This window comes from Macrobrachium rosenbergii, chromosome 29 (assembly GCF_040412425.1).
Source record: "Macrobrachium rosenbergii isolate ZJJX-2024 chromosome 29, ASM4041242v1, whole genome shotgun sequence".
In the NCBI taxonomy this organism is placed as follows: domain Eukaryota; kingdom Metazoa; phylum Arthropoda; class Malacostraca; order Decapoda; family Palaemonidae; genus Macrobrachium; species Macrobrachium rosenbergii.
Window position 1 is genome coordinate 16,373,144 of NC_089769.1, and position 24,685 is coordinate 16,397,828.

At 33.0% G+C, this 24,685-nt stretch overlaps 1 protein-coding gene across 12 annotated transcripts in view; it reads right to left on the reverse strand.

Annotated features, from left to right (window-relative positions):
- Mp (Multiplexin) overlaps positions 1-24,685 on the reverse strand; it is a 657,865-nt gene that overhangs the window by 40,454 nt on the left and 592,726 nt on the right. For all 12 annotated transcript variants that reach the window (XM_067131161.1, XM_067131168.1, XM_067131166.1 and 9 more), the window contains 9 exons: positions 23,143-23,248; positions 14,765-14,814; positions 13,610-13,702; positions 12,655-12,904; positions 10,896-11,020; positions 9,239-9,400; positions 8,129-8,246; positions 7,525-7,616; positions 5,377-5,479 (listed from right to left, as the gene is read on the reverse strand). In XM_067131161.1, the coding sequence (XP_066987262.1) occupies positions 5,377-5,479; positions 7,525-7,616; positions 8,129-8,246; positions 9,239-9,400; positions 10,896-11,020; positions 12,655-12,904; positions 13,610-13,702; positions 14,765-14,814; positions 23,143-23,248 (1,099 nt within the window). The remainder of the gene's footprint in view (positions 1-5,376; positions 5,480-7,524; positions 7,617-8,128; positions 8,247-9,238; positions 9,401-10,895; positions 11,021-12,654; positions 12,905-13,609; positions 13,703-14,764; positions 14,815-23,142; positions 23,249-24,685) is intronic.

Here is a 24,685-nt window from a genome sequence, read left to right on the forward strand (position 1 = left end):
ATTGTGTGAACAGTAATAATAACTCTTGAGAGACACTATGGCTAGTAAAAATAAGAATAAGTCCGAAGCAAGAATTGATCACAGAAACTATCCGTGATCCTTTAGGGGTGAAATATGATATAGACTTATGAGTCAATAGCATCAGCTAAATGCTGAATAAAAACCCAGTGTACGGAATGATTTCAAAGGAATATACTCTATGTATGTCAGAAACTTTGTTCCATGACCTACAGCTTGAAAAACCCAGTAAATATATTTCAGAAGGATCAACCATCTCATTTTCTTTCCGACAGTAAACTGGGGTTCAATGGTATCAGTACAAAATTTGTAACATAACATCTAAATTATTATCTTTATTATTATTATTATGCATAATGTGAACACATCACATTCTTTTTAGATCAACGAAATGCCATGGGTTAGCATGAGAAACCTCCGACAAAACAAGAGGCATCATGTGTAACTGAATATATATATATATATATATATATATATATATATATATATATATATATATATATATATATATATATATATATATATATATATATATATATATATATATATATACATATATATATATATATATATATATATATATATATATATATATATATATATATATATATATATGTATGTATGTATATATATGTATGTATATATATGTATATATATATATATATATATATATATATATATATATATATATATATATTTTATATTTATACACATACATAATATATATATATATATATATATATATATATATATATATATATATATATATATATATATATATATATATGTATGTTGGTATATATGTATATATGTATATATATATGTATATGTATATTTATATATATATATATATATATATATATATATATATATATATATATTTTATATTTATATATGTACATATTAATATATATATATATATATATATATATATATATATATATATATATATATATATATATATATATAACATATATGATTATGTCGGTAACAGGAAGGGCATGTGTGTATATATGTATGTATGTCTACATTATATATATATATATATATATATATATATATATATATATATATATATATATATATATATATATATATATATATATTAGGGTATATATATATTATATATATATATATATATATATATATATATATATATATATATATATATATATACACCTGTATATATATATATATATATATATATATATATATATATATATATATATATATATATATATATATATATAAAAACATACACAAGTGGTGGGTAACAGGGAAGGTATGTGTATATATATACACATACACACACACACACACACATATATATATATATATATATATATATATATATATATATATATATATATATATATATATATATATATATATATACATATATATGTGTGTGTGTGTATGGGTGCGTGCATGTCTGAGAGATGGCATGCTAAAAGATTTGGTGAGTAAGCTTGAATTTCCTAATCAAAGATTTAATGCTACTAAACAGCCTTCCAAAGCGTGTAACTTAACTCTATTACAGCAGTTCCTCTAGTAAATGTGGATAAAATGGTGTAGAATTGAGAAATTAACTCGAATTGATCAGTGCGTCCTTACAAAAGTCACGAAAAACGCCACCATACTTAAAGATTTATCGAAGATTCATAGAATGTTAAGCGTTGTTTAGTCACATGGCTCAGAGAATCACTATTTTACCTTTCGAAAACACTATTAAAATAATGAAAGTAAGATAAAAAAAGATCAGTAGTTCAGGATGCATAATTTGCTTTTTTTTTTTCTTTAAAATATCAACTGGCTTTTTGGTATATCACTTCGGGAAAGTAACAACACTACAAAGTTTATTAAAATCATTTAAAAATATGGACAAAATAAAAAAATATTACAGATAAAATAGCCAACTGCTAAATGACATTTTGTATTTTTAAATAAAGCACTAAATTACTGCTCTGGTGTTTAATTATGCCTTTTGGGGTAAATTCATAGTCAACAAGAAAACTACAGTAACTACCAGATAAAATGGAGGAAACAGGACGAATGCATTCAGATGAAGTGAAAGCAAGCAGTCTTCTGATTTCTCAGTAGCCTTTCTATACTTACATGTAACAATGAAATCTTATGCAAACTCGAAGGTGAGTCTATACCTATGTATAAGAACTTGCTGCTGGTTTTACACGAGTAGAGTTTCCACAATAGATAATGGGTTTAAGTTAGGGAAGAAGCTTCAACAACTGATAGTAAATAGTTTTTCCAGATATATTAACAGGTTTGGAATGGTTTATATAATGCTTTGTGGAAAATCAGGTTTAGATTTAAGAGGACCTTTCAACTGGTTTATGTGTATAATATATATATATATATATATATATATATATATATATATATATATATATATATATATATATATATATATATATATATATATATATATATAGTGTGTGTCCAATGCAGCACGAAGGAACGTGTGCTTGAGAATATCACAAAATCCACGTAAGAAGGTGAGTGTAAACCGGAACTTTGAACAAGTATTATCGTAGTTTATTCTACATTTTCAAGTTCACACTGAATACAAAAGAAGTTGACAGAACTTTATATACAAAAGCAGAGGGGAGGCAGGGTTACAATTTGTTAATCAGGACAGCATGTTCTTTAAACAGAAAAGACAAGGACAAAGAATCAAGGGATAATCCAGGGTGGAGACTAACATTCCTGGTGCACGTGGCTTCAATAAACACCGTCTCCAGCTGATTGCTTTTCCAATCTTTGTTGACCTTGTAGATTATCGATGACTTATCCCAGTTAATCGCATGGCCAGTCTTAAGCCAATGATCCACAATGCCATTATTTGTTAAGCCTCTTGAAATGGCATATTTGTGTTGGGGGAATCTCATTTTTAGTCCTTTTGATGTTTGACCAATATAAATCTTATTACATTCTTTGCAAGGAATACTGTATACAATATTGTTTGAATTGGGCAGGCTATTCTTAATTAGCTTATTTCTGAAAATATTATTATATTTAAATACTAAGTTAATATCAATAGTTTTTAAAATGGGCACTGCAGGAATGAAATTAGTATGAAATGGTAAACAGAATATTCTTAAGTTCTTTGTTAACACTGGTTGGATTGTAATATGTCTGTTTTGCTTTATTTTTACAAAGTTCCAAAAAAATATAGAAGGGTAACATAATGAATCTCCTATTTTATTTCATCTATAATTTTAAACTCCTCTTCCAAAAATTCAAGACTACAAATTCCAAGAACTCTAAGATACTGGAAAATGTTGACACCTTAATTTGTTCAGCATGGTTAGAGTAAAAATGAATATACGATAAATTATTCGTGGGTTTCCTTTATACTTTAAAACGAAAACTGATGTTATTTCTAATAACTAAGACATCCAAAAATGGTATACAATCATTTTCTTCATATTCTATTGTGAATTTTATGGATGGTACAAGATTATTAATTGTATGCAAGAAATCAGAAATATTTACATTTTCTTTCGCAATACAAAAACAGTCAAAGTTCCTGTTTTCACTCACCTTCTTACGTGGATTTTGTGATACATATGTATGTATATATATTATATATATACATTGTGGAGAAAAAACAGGCTTAGAATATATATATATATATATATATATATATATATATATATATATATATATATATATATATATTGCTGTTTAGGACAGGTACCTACCCTGGATGCAAGTCTGAATCTTCCCTTGAATCAGAATCTCCTTCTTTCTTCATTTGGAACTAGGCTTAGTAGTAATAAGCGTTTCCAAAGTGTGAAGAAATCGAGAAGTTAAGAAGGCAGTGTAGCTAACAAAACTGCAACATATATAATGTACACACATATATATATTCATGTATATATATATATATATATATATATATATATATATATATATATATATATATATATATATATATATATATATATATATATATATATATATATATATATATATATATATATATATATATAAAGAGAGAGAGAGAGAGAGAGAGAGAGAGAGAGAGAGAGAGAGAGAGAGAGAGAGAGAGAGAGAGAGAGAGAGAGAGAGAGAGAGTGTTTCTGCAAGACATAAGGAAAATCGAGATTGGAAAATGTTCATGTTGGTGACACATAGTTTTCTTTTATGGGCAAACACGTTAAGATTGAGGTACAGAACCAATATCTAGCTCGGAAACCACAGTTTACGAATGCCCTACTAAGCTGATATCGGCCAAAGTCCGCGATGGGGGTGATATTAGCATACCTTCATGATCTGAAGAAACTGAAGGGAAAAATACGTAATTATCCTTCCGTATAATGCGATTTACCTAAATTGATGTCGCAAGCATGAAGATTTTAAGGTAATTCCATTATTATTTTAACTTTTTGCTTTCAGCGATCACAAATAGTCATCGACAATTCAGTATGACGAATAGCACCACCACTGCGTCAAAAGATGCGTCGTTTACACCTACAACTTCTTTTATCATCTTTATTCGTTTTAGAGGTAACAAGAAGCTACGGGGGAATTTAGCGCCAAAATTAACTTTACCTTTTTAGTCAAAAGATGCACAAGAACGCCGTTCGTTAACCAAGCTTTGGCAAGCAGATGTGTTTTTGTTATTCTTTTGCTCGTGGCGAGATGTAAGCTGTAGAGGGTAATTCGTGGCATTTTGATAAGGATAAATGAATGGTTGTGAAATGGAGTATGAACTGAAAATATGAAATGAAGCTGAGAGATGCCAAGAAGATACTGAAGTGAAGAAAAAATAACCCAGTGAAGTAGAGGAGAATAAAATGGAGTCAGTGTGGTGAAATGCAAGAGGGAAAAATATGTTCAAGTAGAAGACTTGGAAGAATACAAAGGAAAAAGGGAACAAATAAAAACAAAACTGGTTAAGCAAACAGAAGAGAAAAATATTCTTCAACGATAGATAAAGGAACAGAATATCGTATTTTCTATGATTTTTGAAAATGGGATAATGGCACGGAGGATATAAAGAATAAACTGTATAAGCAAATAATGATGTCGGAGGTTTAGGAAAAAGGAAGTTGGTGAACTGGGAGAAGAATGGAAGAAATAATTAGGAGATGGGAAACCCAGACGTGACAGCAGAACGTTGTGACAACGATTAATAATGAATATGAAGAACAGAAAAAACATTCATGACGATAAAGCACCGAATAAGAGAGAAGCTGAGAAAGAATAAGATGGCAAAACGTTGGCAAAATGAAATAACATGCGGAAGTAATAAAGAACGTAAAGAGGGATTATTCATAAAGAGGAAAAAGAATGAAAACAATTAGAAAAAAGTGCCGTCAAGGTCACTCTTACCTGTCACCCAAGGAACTCCCCCAGAGTTATCATAGAGATTTATGCCGCCAGTTCCGAAGTTGCCGTCAGGATCAGCCGTCTTACTCTCGAGTGTGTTGATGAGCTGAAACGGATTCGTAGATTTCAAGGGAATTAAATGGATACAGTTCGTCAACTACAAAGTTCAAAACTTATTTGACATACTCTATACTGTGACGAAATAGTCCTGTTTCCAATTTATAACTGCATTAGATTTTACAAAACTGGAGGTCCTATATGTCCTATAGAGCAGAAGTTTATGTGCAAGAATACATACGCTCTCGCTGTCTGTCTCTGTCTGTCTGTCTCTCTCTCTCTCACACACACACACACAAAACGTAAACACATAATCAAAAACACATCTATTGCATAAACGCCCTAAGCAGAAAACGCCTACATCTTTAGTTGTTTCGCATACACATACAAATGATACAAATGACCCCACAGTAGTGCATCAACTCTATGCACACAGCATCACCGGCAAACTACCTTTTAGCCCACTTGCATTTCCTGGATCCTAAGGTCACTTAGCTCCAACACCTCTTCCTTCCTTCCCAATTTCCTAATTATACGTAAGTACTGTCATCAACCTATAGTCCGCCTATCTTTTCACATGACTAAACTACCGCAATTCACTCTTATCCATCTTTTCACCAATGCTAACCTTTTTACTGTAAATTCTTCCAATGTATACACTTCTCAGCCATACAAAAAATTTTTACCTCAAACAAAGGAAACAAACATTTCACCTAAACAGCTTCTAACCTTTTCTTATTTCACCCGTATTCAACATACACACGTCGCTTTCATAAAGTTGAGTTGGCACAACAGTTCTTCGTTTACTCCACCTTTTACCTCATTGTACACTACTCTTGTCTTTGTAACTTTTTTACAGAGATCCATCTACATTCCTGGCTTCACCTATTCTTGGAATCACTAGTTTTCTCATCCTGCCAATATCTACTAAATTTAACCCTATATGAATCATCCATTACCATCCTGTCATTCACCCCTCAATCCTCCTGGCTTTCATTTACCTCTGCGGCTTTACTCTTGCTAATTTTCATTTTCAACCATCTCCCGTTACAAAATGTTCAAATTCTGTAATGACCTAACATTTAGATGATCCAACTGAAATTCAAATCCCTCCACATTCACAATCCCCTTTATTATCCCTTTACTTCTCTTTATTTTCAAACTTTCCGCGTAGCTGCTTTACAGTAACACTTTATTCACATACTGTGCTCTGCTTATCTAAATTTACAAAGCTTTTCCTTTATCAGTCTATTTGGTATCGGTCTTATGTTTTCACTTAAAATCCTACCATAAATCTTCCGGGATATGCTTATTGATGCTCTATCTCAATATCTCCTACATTCCCATTTATCACCCTTCCCTTTAAGTAACCAAACTGTCATTCCCTTCTTCACACACACACACACTTTACACAACTGTGATAGCCAATCAGTCACACTATTGCAACAAAAATGCAGCAAATCACTTGACAATCCATCTACTCTCAGAGCCTTTTCATGAGCCAACCTCTTACCACCGTTCCTTAAGGCACTTTCATACACATTCTCAAATTTACAACAACTCCTACTCTTGCATACGCAGATCTTTTTCTCTTCAAGTTCTCATACATAACAAGACACAAACACACAATGTATGTATGTGTGTGTGTGTGTGTGTGTGTGTGTGTGTGTGTGTGTGTGTGTGTGTGTGTGTGTGTAAAGCTCTTGTACGCCTGTTGGCAAAATTTATATTCATTAGTTTGCACCCTGACTTTTGGAAGGGCCTGAATTTCTTAATCTAAAAGATATTTAACTAAAATTAATGCACGGTGCAAATTGTGGACGATGAACTGAAATCCTTCTAACACTCAAAGAATGACTGTTAGTAGGTCTTGGACACTCGATCCCCCACGACCACAAATTTTCATTGATGGTAATCTAACCCACTTCAAATTTTTGGTGGCATTCTCGACTGCAAAATATAAAATCGGTATATAGAGAAAACCTTCCAAGATTACTGAAGGTGTCTCTATCATGGTGAACCTTTTGAGTTCTATGTTTTGCATATCGTTCCGCTGTCTAGTATAAAGGTAAGCTGCAAAATTCATAACCATACCTGGTCGATGATTATTCGTCTATCATGAGCCGTGAGTCCCCCTGGGCTACCGGGAGGGCCTGGTTCCCCAATACCAGGTGGACCCCTGTCACCTGTCATGGAGTAACTTGATTAATATAACTAAATAAACTCCTATAAAACATAAACAACTTTTAACAATTATATATTTCAATTTATTATGTTAATTATTCAAGGAATATAGTTTTTAATTATTAATCGCTTTAAAAGTTGTATACATATATTCAAGTAATTTTAGCAAGGAGTTAAATTGTGCACAAAAAGATCACATTTAATAAAAAATCTTGTTTACTTACTAACAAAACGAGAGGGAGTTCTATTATTTCCTATCTGTCCCTCTCTCTTACTCCTTTAGAGATTCACTATCCGAGTAAAAGTGGTAGCAAATGTAATTTCTTTCAGGTTATTACAGATTTTTTTTTTTTTTACTTAAAAGGCGGGACCATACTCTCGCTCAAGGTAATACTTTCTTCCAGAAAAGTAGGATCATATCGTTAACTCTCTCACCCTTTTATGTCCTAAATGGTGGGATCCTCTCCCTCTTTAAACTTCTCAGGATCACATTAAGTCTTCCCCTCTTGCTTACCTTTCTGGCCCTTGTCTCCTGGTAGACCAATGAATCCCGGTGGCCCAGGAACTCCATTTGTCCCGGGTGCACCCTGTTCTCCCTTAGGGCCTGGGAATCCAGGTTCACCGGGGCGACCCTACGAACAACAGAAGAAGGACTGGTTTTAAACGTAGAGTATCATGAGTTGTACTTGGAAACGTTCTAACCATACAAGAATATTTCAAATTTCTTGTTTCATATTGTTCGAATTCAAAGTTGACTTTTTTTTTTTTTGTCTATGTCTATGATGTTTATATAAAATTACCGCTTGAGAGAGGTTTCCTGACATTTCTGCAGTTAAATTTATAACTTGGTGATAAAATTTTCTAAATTTATCACTTTATGATACTTGTATTCAAATTTACGGATTTATCGTAATTGTTATAAAGTCGTTGCCACATGATACACATTAAAATTTACCGGCCTATTACAGATTTTATCTCATTGTTTTGGTATACATAACACTATAGCTTCACAATTAAGCTACATAGATTTACTGCTTTTCAGTACATTTCCTTAGATTATTACTTTACATTACATTCAGTTGGTTTATTGTTTATAATGCACGCATGGAGAATCATTGCTTAGCTGCACATGTGGTAAATATTTTTAAAAATTTATTGAATGACTTTATTTAATGAACTTCAACAACAAATAAGGGAAGGGGTTAATCTAAAGCTGTATGAAATAAAGTCGAAAATTTATTCAATAAACTTCATAACCTTGTTCTATTTGAGTTCGATGTCAATTGAAAAACAAAAACACACAAAATCTTTCCAAGAAACATCTTAAACCGACTCTCCATCGAGTTTAACATCACTCCACTGGCGATGCATGCATTAAATCACGTCTTTATAATGTCTTAAATAAGCTTAACACACCACGAATATATTTATATAGAAACACTCATTACAATGGATTATTTAAATCCACGACTGTATACTTGTCACATAAGCAACGGTCTCGAAGGTGTCCAGCTGCAATTTTTTTATATTCTATATCAAATACGAATTGTGTATTTATTTTCCGCATAAGAGATGATAATTAAATGGAAAAAAATCAAAACAAAAAGAAAATGTATCCACTTACCGGTTCCCCTTTACCTCCATCTTTGCCCGTATTTCCTCGTTCACCTTTGATACCGGGGTATCCGCGGGTACCCCTCGGTCCAGGGTAACCCCTGTCACCCTTAGGGCCTGGAAGGCCGGGGATGCCGAGGCGCGACTGATCGCCGTCGTTCGCCCTTTCCACCTGGGGAAATATTAAGTCACAGGCAGATGATAAAAAAAAAAAAAAAAATGCTGCATGCTATACATTGGAATGCAAAGGAATACATTATTTAGGCCAAAGGCCAAGCGCTGGGACCTATGAGGTCATTCAGCGCTGAAGGGGAAACTGACAATACAAAGGTTTGAAAGGTGTAACAAGAGGAAAACACCGCAGTTGCATTATGAAACAATTGTAAGGAGAGGGTGGATAGCAAGATGGAAGAAAGGGAATATGCATGGAAGTACAGTACAAGGAATGAAAATGGGTGCAGCTATGGACCGAAGGGACGTTGTAAAGAACCTTTAGTAATGCCTACAGTGCACCGTGTTAGGTGCACTGAAGGCACTAGCCCTTAGGGGCATGGTATACATTGGACTTTATAAAATTATTGTTTAAACTGTTTTACTTCCAGTGTTCTGACTATCTACCTTTATAATATATATATATATATATATATATATATATATATATATATATATATATATATAATATAATACCTATATATATATATATATATATATATATATATATATATATATATATATATATATATATATATATATATAAATAAAATAACCTATAAAAATATATATCTATAGATATATATATGTTTATATATATATATATATATTTTATTCATTTATCGACATATATATATATATATATATATATATAAAATATATAACTTGCAACATCTGAACACAGGAGAGAGGCAAAGAGAGATCGAGAGAGAGAGAGAGAGAGAGAGAGAGAGCCAGTGTGGAATTAGAGAGAAATCTTCATCGTTTCATTTTACCTTATCCTTTAATCTCAGGAGATTCCACAAGGACTGCATGAAATGAAAAATAACCTTTAAAAATAAATATCTACGGAGAAAGCACTACCTGATGTTTTACGTTACTGAACTTTGAAACATATTATTTTCTTCATTTATCGACATTGAAATCTTCATTACTTGACAGCACTATAAAATGAATAAGAATTGCAAATCTTCCGAACAAGGAAGCAGGCAAAAGCCGATCGTGTACGCACTGACCCAATGTCCACGATTGCCGTGTATTTACTATGGGTAATCAGAAAACTCAGCCAGTGTGGAATTAGAATGAAATCTGGTTCGGGGCAGAAAAGGTTGGGGATTTTTGTCTATCCTTTAATCTAAGGAAAATTCGCTTAAGCTGCACTATCATCATATATATCTTACAAGTAAAATGACGGTATAAAGTCTCTTCGATCGAATGGCTACCTAATTTATAAAATTTCAAGTTTACCATTCTTGAGTTTTCATTTTCTTTGACATTAAAGAAAACGGAGCATCCACAATTCACGGGTAACTTTAAATTACTTACCACAAAAATTTTTCAGGCAGCCAATGGGCATAATAAAACTGTCAAGAAATGCAGCAGACTTGTGTTTTGCAAAACTTCATAAATCAATAGTTATAACAGAAAAATTGCCCATAGATTTGGAAGCGACTTACGTCAATGCCTCCTGGATTACCCCAACCAGGAGGCCCTGGTGGACCCCTCGGGCCCCTCTCTCCCGGAAGTCCTGGGGCACCGTCCATGCCCGATTCTCCTTTGGGGCCTTGAAGACCTTCGGGTCCTGCCAAGAGAAAATATTCAGAACTCTAGTATGCAACACATGAAACAAACATGTTTGTCCTATGATCAATGGCCTCTGTGGGCTTGCTCAATATGAATGGGTTAATCTGAATTAATAATAATAATAATAATAATAATAATAATAATAATAATAATATAGTAAATATACACAGGCAATTAATACAACAATAACAGTCATGCATTATGGAGCACTAGTGGACAATAGCAAAAAACGTGAAAGGAATAAAATAATGCGCATGCACGTGCGCAAATACACACATATATATATTTATTTATATAATATATATATATATATATATATATATATATATATATATATATATATATATATATATATGTGTGTGTGTGTGTGTGTGTGTGTGTGTGTGTGTGTGTGTGTGTGTGTGTGTGTGTGTGTGTTTGCGGTTTTCAATATTGTCCACTAGTGTGCTATCTGGAAACTAAAGATAAATTATATAAAAATACAAACATATATATATATATATATATATATATATATATATATATATATATATATATATATGTGTGTGTTATCAAGAAACCTAAGATAAACTATATAAAAATACAAACACATCCCGCTAATCCACAGATCCAAGCATAATAATAGTTCCTTAATGGTTTTGATGTACACCACTCATTTGACTATAAGATGTATTTCAACTCAGTGATGGACGTTTATGCATTCATTCAATCATAGGGATATTTATTCTTAGGCACCTTTTTTTAAGCACATTCATTAACTTGTTCATCTGCAGACGGACTCTTCGTTCATTCAATTATAAAGATTTAATCATAAACACTCTTCATACATTCGTAAAATGAAGTGTAGAAGGTATTTTAAACACACGCATTCAATCGTCTGCATAAGTTCGCATGGCTTAGTCATTCATTCTAACCTCCGAGACGTTCTGCTAACGGAAGTGAAGGATATAAAAATGAATGAAGTCATGAATGAAAGTCATTGTATGGTAATAGTGCTTGACGAGTGTAGCTCTGATCTTCTTTAGTCTGAAATAACGAAAACATGAACAACGTGTATGGGATGTTTTTGAACATGAAAAACAAAATAATAATAAATACTTTGATTATCGCTATCACCTAACAGCATATAACAAAGGAGACCTACAAGGGATGTTTGAATAATTTAATATATATTTCACTCATTTATATATACTTTATAACATACATTCATTCATTTGCTGATAACGGTTAACTTTTCTTTCACTCACTCATTTCAAACATTTTACCAGATTCATATTAGTTCACAGATACCATTCACGTACCCATATACAACTTGTTAACATCCCTTCATGAATGAGAGAATGAATAAGGGGTTAAAAGACCTACCATATCTGGGTAAACGAACGAAGTAAGAACTGACACAGCAAACCAGTTGCGAATGAAACGGTGCATGAATCTAGTAAAATATATTAAATGAACGATGGAATAATTAACAAATAGCCAGTTCCAAGTAAACTGATACTGAATGATGTAAAGTATGTGTGAATGCACTGAAGAATCATTTGTGAATGTCAAATAGGAATAAAATGATTGCTATGAATAAGACAAACGAAATGAGGAGAGAAGAAGAAAAAAAGATTCTGCTCATCTCACCTGGATCACCTTGCTCTCCTCTGTCTCCTTTCAGACCAGGGGGTCCTGGAAGTCCCCTTTCGCCCGGGGGCCCAGGGGTTCCTGCCGTCCCGGGGGTCCCCGGCATGCCATCTCTTCCCTGGGGGCCTTTCGGCCCGGGGGGACCTTTCGGGATCTGCGTCAGCACCATGGCAACTAAGGATGACGTGTTGCAGGAACATTCGCCCATTGGGCCTGGAGGGCCTTGTACGCCCCCTTCAAATCCTGCCGGCTGATTTGAGAGAACACTATGAATTAATGTCACCATTTAGTGAGTGTACAATATTTACAGATAGGTAATGATTTTACAGGCTGCCCTAGGGCAAAAGCCCCCGCCAGAAGAAGGCTCAGCATTGGCAGAGGTTGGGGTTTCCGAGTGCTCTTGTTTACTTATCATCCTGCCTTCCATTTATAGCAAAACAAATGACAGACGACTGTCGCCTGATTCACACGGATAGCCATATCGCACTCGACTCTTTTGTAGGCATAATAAATATGACATAACTGAAATATTTATTAAGGATCAAACTTAACAAATATAATTAGAAAAATTCGTATAAAACTCAAAAGAAAGGGAACAAATGAAATTTACCAGAAAACTTAAGGTTTTTGAAAAGAATATCTTTCGCAGCCAGAAAACCCCAAAATTTGAGAAAAGTAAATTGACATTCTGCTATACTGAACTAAGTTAATGGAAATCCAATCTAGAAAAATGGCACAGAAATGATTGGTTTGCATGCGACAGAGAAAGAAATAGCAGGAACGAACAAAAGATACCTGAAAAAAAAAAAGATCGCTATGAGAGAGAGAGAGAGAGAGAGAGAGAGAGAGAGAGAGAGAGAGAGAGAAATTTCAGACACCAACGAATATGCGTTATTTATAGACACGTATCGTCTTACTAAATAATTTCCTTGGGCGAAAATCACTTGGTACTTACCGTGAAATTGACTGCTCCTCCCATGTCGCCCTCCGACGCACAAGGGGGCCCAGGAGGACCAGGTGGACCAGCCACAGACTCTCCTGGAGGGCCCTGTCAGTATAAAAGCAGAAAGAAAATTATTTCTGTTGGAAAACGGGAAAATGATCCAGCAGACCACAGTTAAACCTTATTTTTTCTTGAACTCATAGACTGGCGTGGGGAGCAGCCTGATGCTCTAATACAATCGAGGTCGGATGGACAAATGAGTGGGGCCAAGTGGAATATTTCTCCAGCTGAGTGAGAGGGGGATTGATGTGAAGGCAAGAGAGGCAAATGGCTGCTCTGCAATATAACTGAAGTGAAAAGGCGGGCAGGTCTATTTGCTATTTTCATAACCACGCTGAGTCTTTTGTTTTTAAATATGGGTATCATTAGTTTTCCTTTATTTCTTTAATCTCCATTCCAAGAGAAACGCGGGATGCAAGGGTCATAGTCAGAACATATTTCTCATACGTTAAAATCTCCTAGCAAATAAATGTTTTTAGCACTGGTGAAAATCTTTGCGCAATGTCAAGATCATTATTTATAGGTGTAAGACTGAAGTCAAGCATGTCTTAAGGTGGTGCCACAGATACAAGCAAACGTGACATCCGCTGACTAATAATATTGGACAATCGGTACAAAGTTTTATGATAAGACGCTGACACTACCAGAACGCACGCTCGTGAGGCACAGGCCCAGGTGCCAAGTGTAGCCAAGAAGAAACAAGAGATTTCTGTCTCCTGAGAAATGACTGGTCTTTGAGTTGTTCTCTTTGTCTATTAGCTATTACACAAAATCTGCTTAGCAGATTTCATATGCGGCAATTTCTTAATATTATAATCAGCATTTAGCTTCGAGAACTACGTTAACCACGTCTTTCTCAGTTACAGAATCTTGCATTTTATTTTATGCTTCTTAACTTCTGCATGTTTAACAGCCTATTTCTTGGTCCATTTCTTCTTCACAGTAAAAAAGCAAACACAAAATACTAGATCTTCTATGAACCATATTAAACCTTTGTTTTTTAATTCTGTTTCATATTCTGATGAGTTTATCTGTTCCTTCAATCATGACTGAAGGCACAAGCACAGACAAATATACAAAAGCACAAAGCTCCTCTGAGACACTCACCCTTTCGCCCGGCTCGCCCTTTTCTCCTTTGGGTCCTGGGATGCCGTACCCTGTGCAAACAGAGATAAGACGTGAACGAGCTTCAGGGATAAGGTAACTGAATACATACACAACTTACAACTTATTTACAGGCAGGTAATTAACAAAAGGACTTATTATAATTAATCAATTAAACCATAAATAATTTACCTAATATATTTACTGTAATTTTTGTTAATTATGTGTAAATAATCTTGACACCTACACATTTCAACACTCACTTTCTCAAACAAGCAGCAACAACAAAATATTTACTCAAATCAACAAGACGGTGATGCTACAGATAAATCTCTCGCGCCACATTAAACAACAAAGCTTTGCCAAGTAACAGGATGAAGCTGGGCACAGGGCACCTCAGCTACTTTTTCAAGTTCAGATATTCTGTTTCTTTCAATGACAATGCCATGACGTTTTTCTAAATATAAAGCCGGCGGCAGTATTTATAGGCAGCATCTACAAAAAGGAAACCATTATGAGAAATTAAAGAACTGCGCAGTTAGCCGGAGCCTAGAAGAGAAAACATGAAGATAATTATGTAAGGGGACACTATGAAACAAGAGGCGGCCCAATGTTTATTCCTTGACTGACACAGGCCAATATATCTACAAAGAAGACGAAGACGAAAACAGGGACGTCAGTGTACAACAGAGACATTGCCAAATGGAAGGAGTTATTTAGAGGATACGGTATGTGCCATTTAATGATTCACTGACTAATGGTCTGAGTTATCTGGCGTCACTTGTCTAATACCCTGACGCCTGTGAAATTATGCTGTCCATTTGTTAAGGGGAAAGGCTTTTAGTCTTTTTGTCTAACGTCAACTGACACACAAGGCAAAAAAGCTGAATTTTGTTGTTGTATTATGACGGTTTCTGGACACTGATGACAGCCACCGGTTCTATTTTTGCTGTAGTATAGAGACCTAGACAAGCAAAGCTGCCCTACTCAAGTTTGACCACCTCAAAACGCATATGAACTCAAAACTGTCCACATTCGAGAAGTAAGGGAGATGGCTGACGGATCAATCAGGTTCATTATCGAGTTCAAGTTTTTACGAGGCCAATGACCAAAGTCACCGCAAAATAAGCAGTGAACATGACAGCCAACTTACGACGGCGGTGAAGTAAATCAAGTTGGCGTATTAGCTGGGTCATAGCAGCAAGAATGGCTAACATTCTCTCTGACAGACAATTATTTCAAGACTAAAATCACACAAGAAGGAATGTCTTCATAATTTTACAAACCATTTCACAGCATAATTTGCAAATTATGGATGTGAACAGAAAGGGTAAGAAACAATTCAGAAATTTCAGTTTTATATTCATAATGAACTTTGACACTTTTGTGAAGACTTGAATTTTTGTCTAGGTCTCTGTTCAAAACGACCTTGCAATAAACAAAACTAGGTTAGACAATTAAAAAAAAAAGGTTACTTAGAACCTCAAGTTACGTTGCTAGTAGGATTTTTATTTGTAATTTACCGGTTCTATTCAAAGGGACAAATACCATTTAATTACAATTGTCGTATTAAGATACAAGTAAGTTTTAAAAATACTAAGTCTAATTTCTTCAAAACTGCACCAAAAAACAATGATTATTCATTCTGGGGATAAGCAGAAGAGCTGTTTTCAATTGTACACTCACTAAAAATGTCCTGAATTCAGCCGTTAGAACAGCAAGCAAACTATTAGCTTTTACTCAGAAATTACTCATGAAACTAATCAGCAAATTTAATCGAAAAAATTAATTTACAAGGTTCAACGAATTAGATACAACTTATCAGGCAGAAGATCAGCATGTACATTTAGATCAACTAACTAATTCGTTTTTTTTTACTTACTATGTAAATTCCAGACCCATGGGAAGAATAATGCAGAATTCAAAAGCAAGTATTCAAGATTTTTCGTTTCTAAATATGTTCATACAAAAATTTAAATAAGTAAACATCGTTATCTTCAGCGCTTGTATCCTATTAACTCGAAAAAAAGCATCTTCCTCATAAGTCTAACTTCTCAAGTAAGGAATTAATCGTTTACTATTTTTACAATAACCCGTAAGCATACGCATGGGGAACTTTATCATTCAAAGATAAAATCTGGTAAAAGTATAACAGACGCTCGACGGAAATTAATATAATCAAGAATGCAAAATATAAATAATACGACAAATAAAAAGTAGAATACCCACAAGAATTTGTAATAAAAAGTCAAAGTAAAAAATTAAGCATATGATGTCAAAAAAAAAGGAAAAATAAAAAAAATATTAATAGAAAACTTGAATAAAAAAAGAAAGAAAAAATGATACATTACGCAAATTATAAAACAAAGCAGAAAGAAAAATGAATAACAACGAATTTGCATATATGCATATAAAATATGTATAATACATACATACATAAATATATATATATATATATATATATATATATATATATATATATATATATATATATATATATATATATATATATATATATATATATAATATATATATATATATATATATATATATATATATATATATATATATATATATATATATATATATATATATAGAGAGAGAGAGAGAGAGAGAGAGAGAGAGAGAGAGATAATAATAAAATAAAATGCCGCCACATGTATAAGATCGATCATAATCCATACCGGTTTTTATTAGTCATAGCGTGGCCTCCGCCTCGCCAGATTGCCCCGAGGTCTGATCTGCATGTTGATCAGCATAAGGCGATGCTTCGCGGCGAATTCTTTATGTATATTGATAGATACCTCAGCAGGGCGTTTATAAAATAAAGGCCAAAAAGTCATCTTGTTTGAAACGCAAGCCCTGACAACCCGAAAACCTCACACACCCATCCACAGATTAAAAAACAACAGAACACACTGGCTAGAGTAAAATGTATAATGGCAGCATTGCAGTGAACATTTCATTCTGTTGATCTATTACCCCTTAACAAAAAAGAAATGGTTTATTTTTTTCTTATCATTATTCATGATGTGCAGACCTTCTTTAAACAAAACCGTTAACATATCAAACAACGGCGAGTCAAGATTGCTTTTATATGAAAAACACATGAAAGAATATCACAAAGATGAACTTAACATTAAAAATAACAGTTAATGAGTATCACATTAAATCCTATGTGAATCTTCGGTTCACTACTTAGATTTCAGAGGGCAGATTCTCTACTAATAAGAAACTCTACTGTATTTGTTTGTGCAATTTTGGCTAGCATGCACAATGAGATGTGCATCCCCGCCATGCGCATCAAATATGATTATGAAAAATGAGAGAGTATTCACGAGAACAAGCCAAAGTAATCATAAACGTTGGAAAGCAGGCTTCTACAGAATAGAATTACCAATACGAAAAAAGGGGTTAGATGGGAGAAGAAAACTGCAAGTGAATAAATAACAACAGAGACAAAATACAGTTTGAAAATCATCGGTAACGACTATACTGCTACGAAGACTGCTCTACAGTTTAACGCTGAAAGGATTGAAACATCGCTGGCAGTCCGATAACAGGACACTTCAACATAAATTAGATGTTTATGCACGTGAAATCGAGTTGCATCCACTAGTTCTCCCGCACTAATTCAAGTTCTCTGTTGAAATGGAGCTCACAGAAGCTAGCCATCAAGGATAACGTCCAGCGATGGTCGAAATCCTAATTCGCACTGTTAGGGAAAACGAAACTCAACACTTCGAGCAAGTTGCCGTCAAGATAAAAGATCTCACGATGCAGCTGCCATCTAGACAAGAACCGAAGAGGGCTACCATACCTTCGAAAGCTTTGAAAAGAACGCCTATGGTACAACATTTAGAATCATCGAGTTCAGTGTGACCTGAGCTGAGCGCACCAAGAGGTGAGAGCAAGGCGCAAGTTTCATTTGAGCTCTGCCGCATGTCCCACTAACTACACTGATCAGCTCTTTCTGGGTCTGCTTAAGACGAGTAGCAACTTCATTTCAAATTTTAGGGATCGAACAAATATGAAGATTAAGTAATGATCCATTATGCTTTTTCAACTTATTAACTATTTATTTTTTCCATTCTTCTTATTCTTGGTGTGGGAGGATGTATTCTAAGCATGTTAATAGTCTTTTTGCTTCGTTCCAATTCTAGTATGCACATTCGAATTATAATACTTAAAGTGTAAATATGAAGTTCATTAAATAAACTTCTTGAACTAACATAAGCCTAATTAGCCTATACAACAACATACAGAGATATAATTATACTTACGTTTCCGTGCTGAGAGCATGCAATCAACAAGGATTCAAATATTACGTGACCAGGTTTATTAAAAGCATAATCAGTGTGCAAAGACTATTTGAAGATCTACACAAATATCAAATGAGTTCTATACACATACATACGTATATACGTACACAAATATATGTATGTATATATATATATATTATATATATATATATATATATATATATATATATATATATATATATATATAATATATATATATATATATATATATATATATATATATATATATATATATATATATATATATATATATATATATATATATATATATATATATATATATATATATATATATATATATATATATATATATATATATATATATATGTGTATATATATAAATATATATATATATATATATATATATATATATATATATATATATATATATATATATATATATATATATATTGTACATAGTACCATATCCCATTCATAACATAGGGCGAGTGTGGAAAGATTAGCTGAAAAAAATTGTAGCCAAATTTTGCATATGGTGTAATAAACACAATAGGTATATGAACATGGTTTCTTTGTACTGTAAAGGTTAACATGAAGTTATAATAAGACACTTAACAATAAACATTGTTAGCTCAAAACAATAACGGTATATTAAAATAAAAACCATAGCCGTTAATATGGTTTGTTTGTAATGGTTACTAGTTATAAATTGTCATAAAACCATAAAAATGATTATTTTTTGTTTCAAAAAATTACAAATAAACTGTAATGAAAGCTACAAGTATAATGCATACTGTCTGCGTACAAAATTAACAGTTATAAAGTTCTAAATAGTCATGCTATGAATATGGCTCATTTGTAGTAAAAACCATGGCTATGAATATGGTTTACAAATAAACTTAACCATAACTACGACTTGTCTGCAAATACTGGCATTACACGGCTGCAGTAGTCTTCTAATTAAATACAGGATATGTCAACATGCCTTTTTCATGATTACTTGCAAGTCGTAAATATAAATACCGCAAATATAAAAATGGTTTGTTTGCCATATATGGTTGTACGAAGGCATGTAGAAACATACAATTGTAAGTAGGCCACAAGTTTTATTACTATTTTCATATTTTTTCACTGATGCCTAAAACACATAACCTGGATAAAAAAATATGAATAATGATGAACAAGATTCAGTAGCGAAACTTGTGACTGCCTTTAATATATACGCTATTTCTCTAGGATAATATTATCATGAAATTTTTTATTCAGTTTTTGTAAATTATAACCTTTCACTTTCTATTTGCTTTTTAACGTCAGTCTCTTAAGCAATCTTCAATTTATCTCGCCTTTCTTGTTTCTGTGACTGCCAATGCACCGGTCATTCCATACCGAATCGGAAACATTCTATCTCTGCAAGTATGCCTGTACCGAGTTTTGCAACTGGGAACTGGATGGTGACTATCTCTTTCTATCATTTCTGCTTTTGTTATTATTATTATTATTACTGATATATATACATATATATATTATACATATATACATATATTATACATACATACATACATATATATATATATACAGTATATATATATATATATATATATATATATATATATATATATATATATATATATAATATATGTATATACTGTATATATATATATATATATATATATATATATATATATATATATATATATATATATATATATATATATATATATATATATATATATATATATATATATATATATATATATATATATATATATATATATATATATATATATATATATATATATATATATATATATATATATATATATATATATATATATATATATAATCTCCATAAATCTACATTCATCTCTAACCTACCATCTCAGTTCTCATGAATGTAGGCCTGGGTCTTTTAAGTCTCCTGGTGCTTTCAGAAGCCCAGCTGACCCTATATCATGCAGACTACTTTTCCTGGGGTAGTTTGAAGCACATGTCCAAACCATGTCCACCTCCCCATCACCTGAATATGGTATTTTCGTAACTTTCCTTATGGCATCATTTCTAATTTTTACTGTAATCTTATTTCAGATCTTCTTAACGCTTTGTTCTCAAATCGACAAAATCTTCATGTATATAGACCCACGGTCATTCAGTGAGTTATCTGTGTTTCATAACACCGACCACACCAGACTACTGTATAATCTTTCTTATGCAATTTCAGTCTATCCAGTTTCCAAATCTTATTCAACCTACCCATTGTTTGATTTGCTTCTATTTCTGGCTTTCATTGAATTCCAACTCAACAGAACTTGCACCGGATATTACTGTTCCTGAGTATTTGAAATATGCAACCATTTCTCAATTTAGTGTTATTTAATCCTACTGTGCATACTGTGTCCTCGCTACTTCTTTATCTTACATTTGAGCCCCATCACTAGCTATATGATACTTACCATTCAGCAAACTTTACAAATCTTGTGGCGGTTTGCTAATGAAAACAATTTCATTAATATATTGTAAGGGTGCGCTTACTCTACGGTAAAACATAGCAAACACATGACGGCAACTCATCGCGTACATATCAGAAACAGTTTGAATTTAAGTCGACTACTTACTGGCAGTTCTTACCAATGCCTCATTACCATTATCCAAAATTTGCCAAAGGTTCGTTCTCCACTTACGGTTGTTGACTTGTTTCCAACCTGTTTGTGATATACAAGTGATAAGCTGCCGACGTGTGTTTATGACGTTACACTGCCGTGCATACCCAAATCTGTAAGGCTTAGTAGTAACTCGAATCTAAACTCTCTCTCCAACCTCCACATATTTTTTTTCATTCTTAGATCTATGAAAGGACAAAGAGCAAATGTGACACAACAGCTGTTTGTAACATTCCACCATTTGCTTCAAAATGACTTGGCAAGAGTTCATCGACATTTCATTTACATCTATTTCAATCAAGGATGGTTTTAATCAGCTTTACATAATGTAAAAGGAATGTCACAGTGACATATGACTTCCTGTAATGCTGGTCCACAGACACTGTCCAAGGCCTTCTCTTAATTAACAAAAGCCAGAAGAGGGTGATTTAATTCCATACACTGCTGTACAATGTCTACACAAATATCTGATCCCTGCAACGTCTGCCTCTTTTAAAATCGGCTTGCTCATCTCCAGCCAACTGACATTGTGTATGCTGAATGTTTTGTAACAATCGACGCAAGAGCAATGCCTTAAGTTACCACATTCAGTTAGGTCACCCAATCATCAAGCTTTGTTTCTTCATTACATATTCTATAATGCTTTCTTTCCTCACTACATATTCTGTATTGCTTTCAATTTCCAAAGTTTCCTTATTACTGATTCTGCTTCAAAAATCGTGGATTCACTCATGAGTACAATCACAAAGTGTTCTATTCACGGTCATCTTTTTTCTTTTTCTGATGTTATTGACCCATCTCCCCCTTCTGATAAGCATTTTCAGCTTTCTTTCCACCAATGTATATTTTATTAAATATTCTGTGGGCTACCTAACACCAACGTCCCTCTCTCAATACATGGCCTTTTCATCACTGACTGTTTGTATTGATATTCTCTCTTATCTCTTCTTTATCTTCGTTTTTCATCTCCTTCTCCTGTTTCTTGGCATACATGCCAAGTCTGACCGGATATTTCTCTTCCGGCAGACTGGTAAATATTCCTCCTCCTCAGATATAGTTCCTATTTCGACACCTAACAGCAAAAGTCTTTTGATGTTCCTTCCCCAGAAGCCATATTGTATTAAACCTAGACATTCGGTCAACTGGGTTGTTAAGCGATCTAAATTTTTGTTTCAATGAGGTAATGACAATTTGAAATAATATATATATATATATATATATATATATATATATATATATATATATATATATATACATATATATATGTATATATTTATATTTTTATATATATATATATATATATATATATATATATATACACAAATGCATACTAAAATCATATTCTAAGAGTGAAAGCGTTTAATATAACGCCGTTACTGACAAGGACGAAGAACGTTACAAGGTCTTCAATTAGATGCAGAAGACAGGAGAAGTGACTTACCAGGGGGTGGCGGGGGTATGGGTGGGGGCAGAGGTCCATCGATGCTGTCGTAACCAGACCCTTCGAAGGAGGGCAAGGTGATTTCCTCGTCATCCTCCATGTCAGACTGAAAAAGACGAAAGAGGGATTGATGCAGTGTTAGAAAGTGAAATGAAGTGAAATGACAGTCTAAAAATTCATTCATCTTAATTATTTAGAGTATCATCTGAAATGACTCAGATGCTTCAAATTTAACAAAGTTTCATTTTTAAAGCTATTAAACCTTTTCACTGAGGTAATGCGTTAAGCAAATGAATTGGGAAGTAAAATAATCGGTTCGCGAAATTCTAATCTAATTGAATTTTTTAATAACAGCCTAACGGGTTTAGTTTAGGATCGTATCAGTTCTTTTATTTTCCATTCATTTGACTGCCATAGAATTACTGACAAATAACCCCACACATTACTGAACGCAATACAAGAGACATTTGCACTGGCATATTGGCATGCTAACAAACTCATCCCAAAATCAAATGCTTAGGGGCTCGCTAAAACAAAGCTTAGGCGGTTGGTGTGAGCGATGAAGGGTCACAACACATCTAAAATGAATGGGAGGTTCTCAACAGATGTTCAACTTGAGATTTCTAATTTTCTAACCTACTTCTTAGCCTTTTACATAATAAAGGGCCATTGCGCATCCATATATTTTATTTCTTTGTGAAACAACTCTAGTCTACGAGTAATGAGTTCCTGGCTTATATCTGTCGTCGTCCAGCCCGAGGGCCTGACTCTTTAGCCACTGGCCAGTATACAGTACAGTAAGTATGCAGAATGAAGGCACCTACGGGACGGTGAGTAACGGCCTAAAGGTCCAAGACTTGCTAACTCGACCCTCTTATATTACCCTAAAATTTTAAGGTATGGTTATGCTAGTAACGAAAATAAACTGATTTCCTTCAATCGTTACCACATCTGAACTGACAGTCCAAATTTCAAAATCGATTAACCACATTTCAGTTCATAAAGAAAAGAAAATGCAGATTTTTATCAGATTCTAAATTCAGTTTTGAGTATCTTTTGCTTTTTAGGTGAATAAGTGAAATTATATAAAAATATATTTCAAAAGTAATACAAATTTCAAGAGGGATTTTAATATTTCTTCAAAAATTTTCTGCTCATAATATTCGATATGAAAGGTTCAGGTTTATTTCTTTTACATTAAGTGAACAAGTGAAGGTGATAGTGCTGTTTATACTACAACTATTGTGATTACTACAATTATACAACCATTTTACTATTATTATTACTACTAATAATATCAGTAACAGTTTTTGCAATGATCAGAGCACTGTAATCTTAGTATATAAATGTCCGAAATTACTATAATAATAATGAAAATGATAATAAGTCTACGAACAATCACGTTCCAGAAGAATCTGCGATGTATGACTGGCTGACTAGATTTGCGTTTTTCCCGTAGGAAATTTTCCAAAAGATATGTGCAAAATTTGTTCAAAATTTTCTTCTTGTTACAAGCAACATTTTACAAATGAACAATTCATAA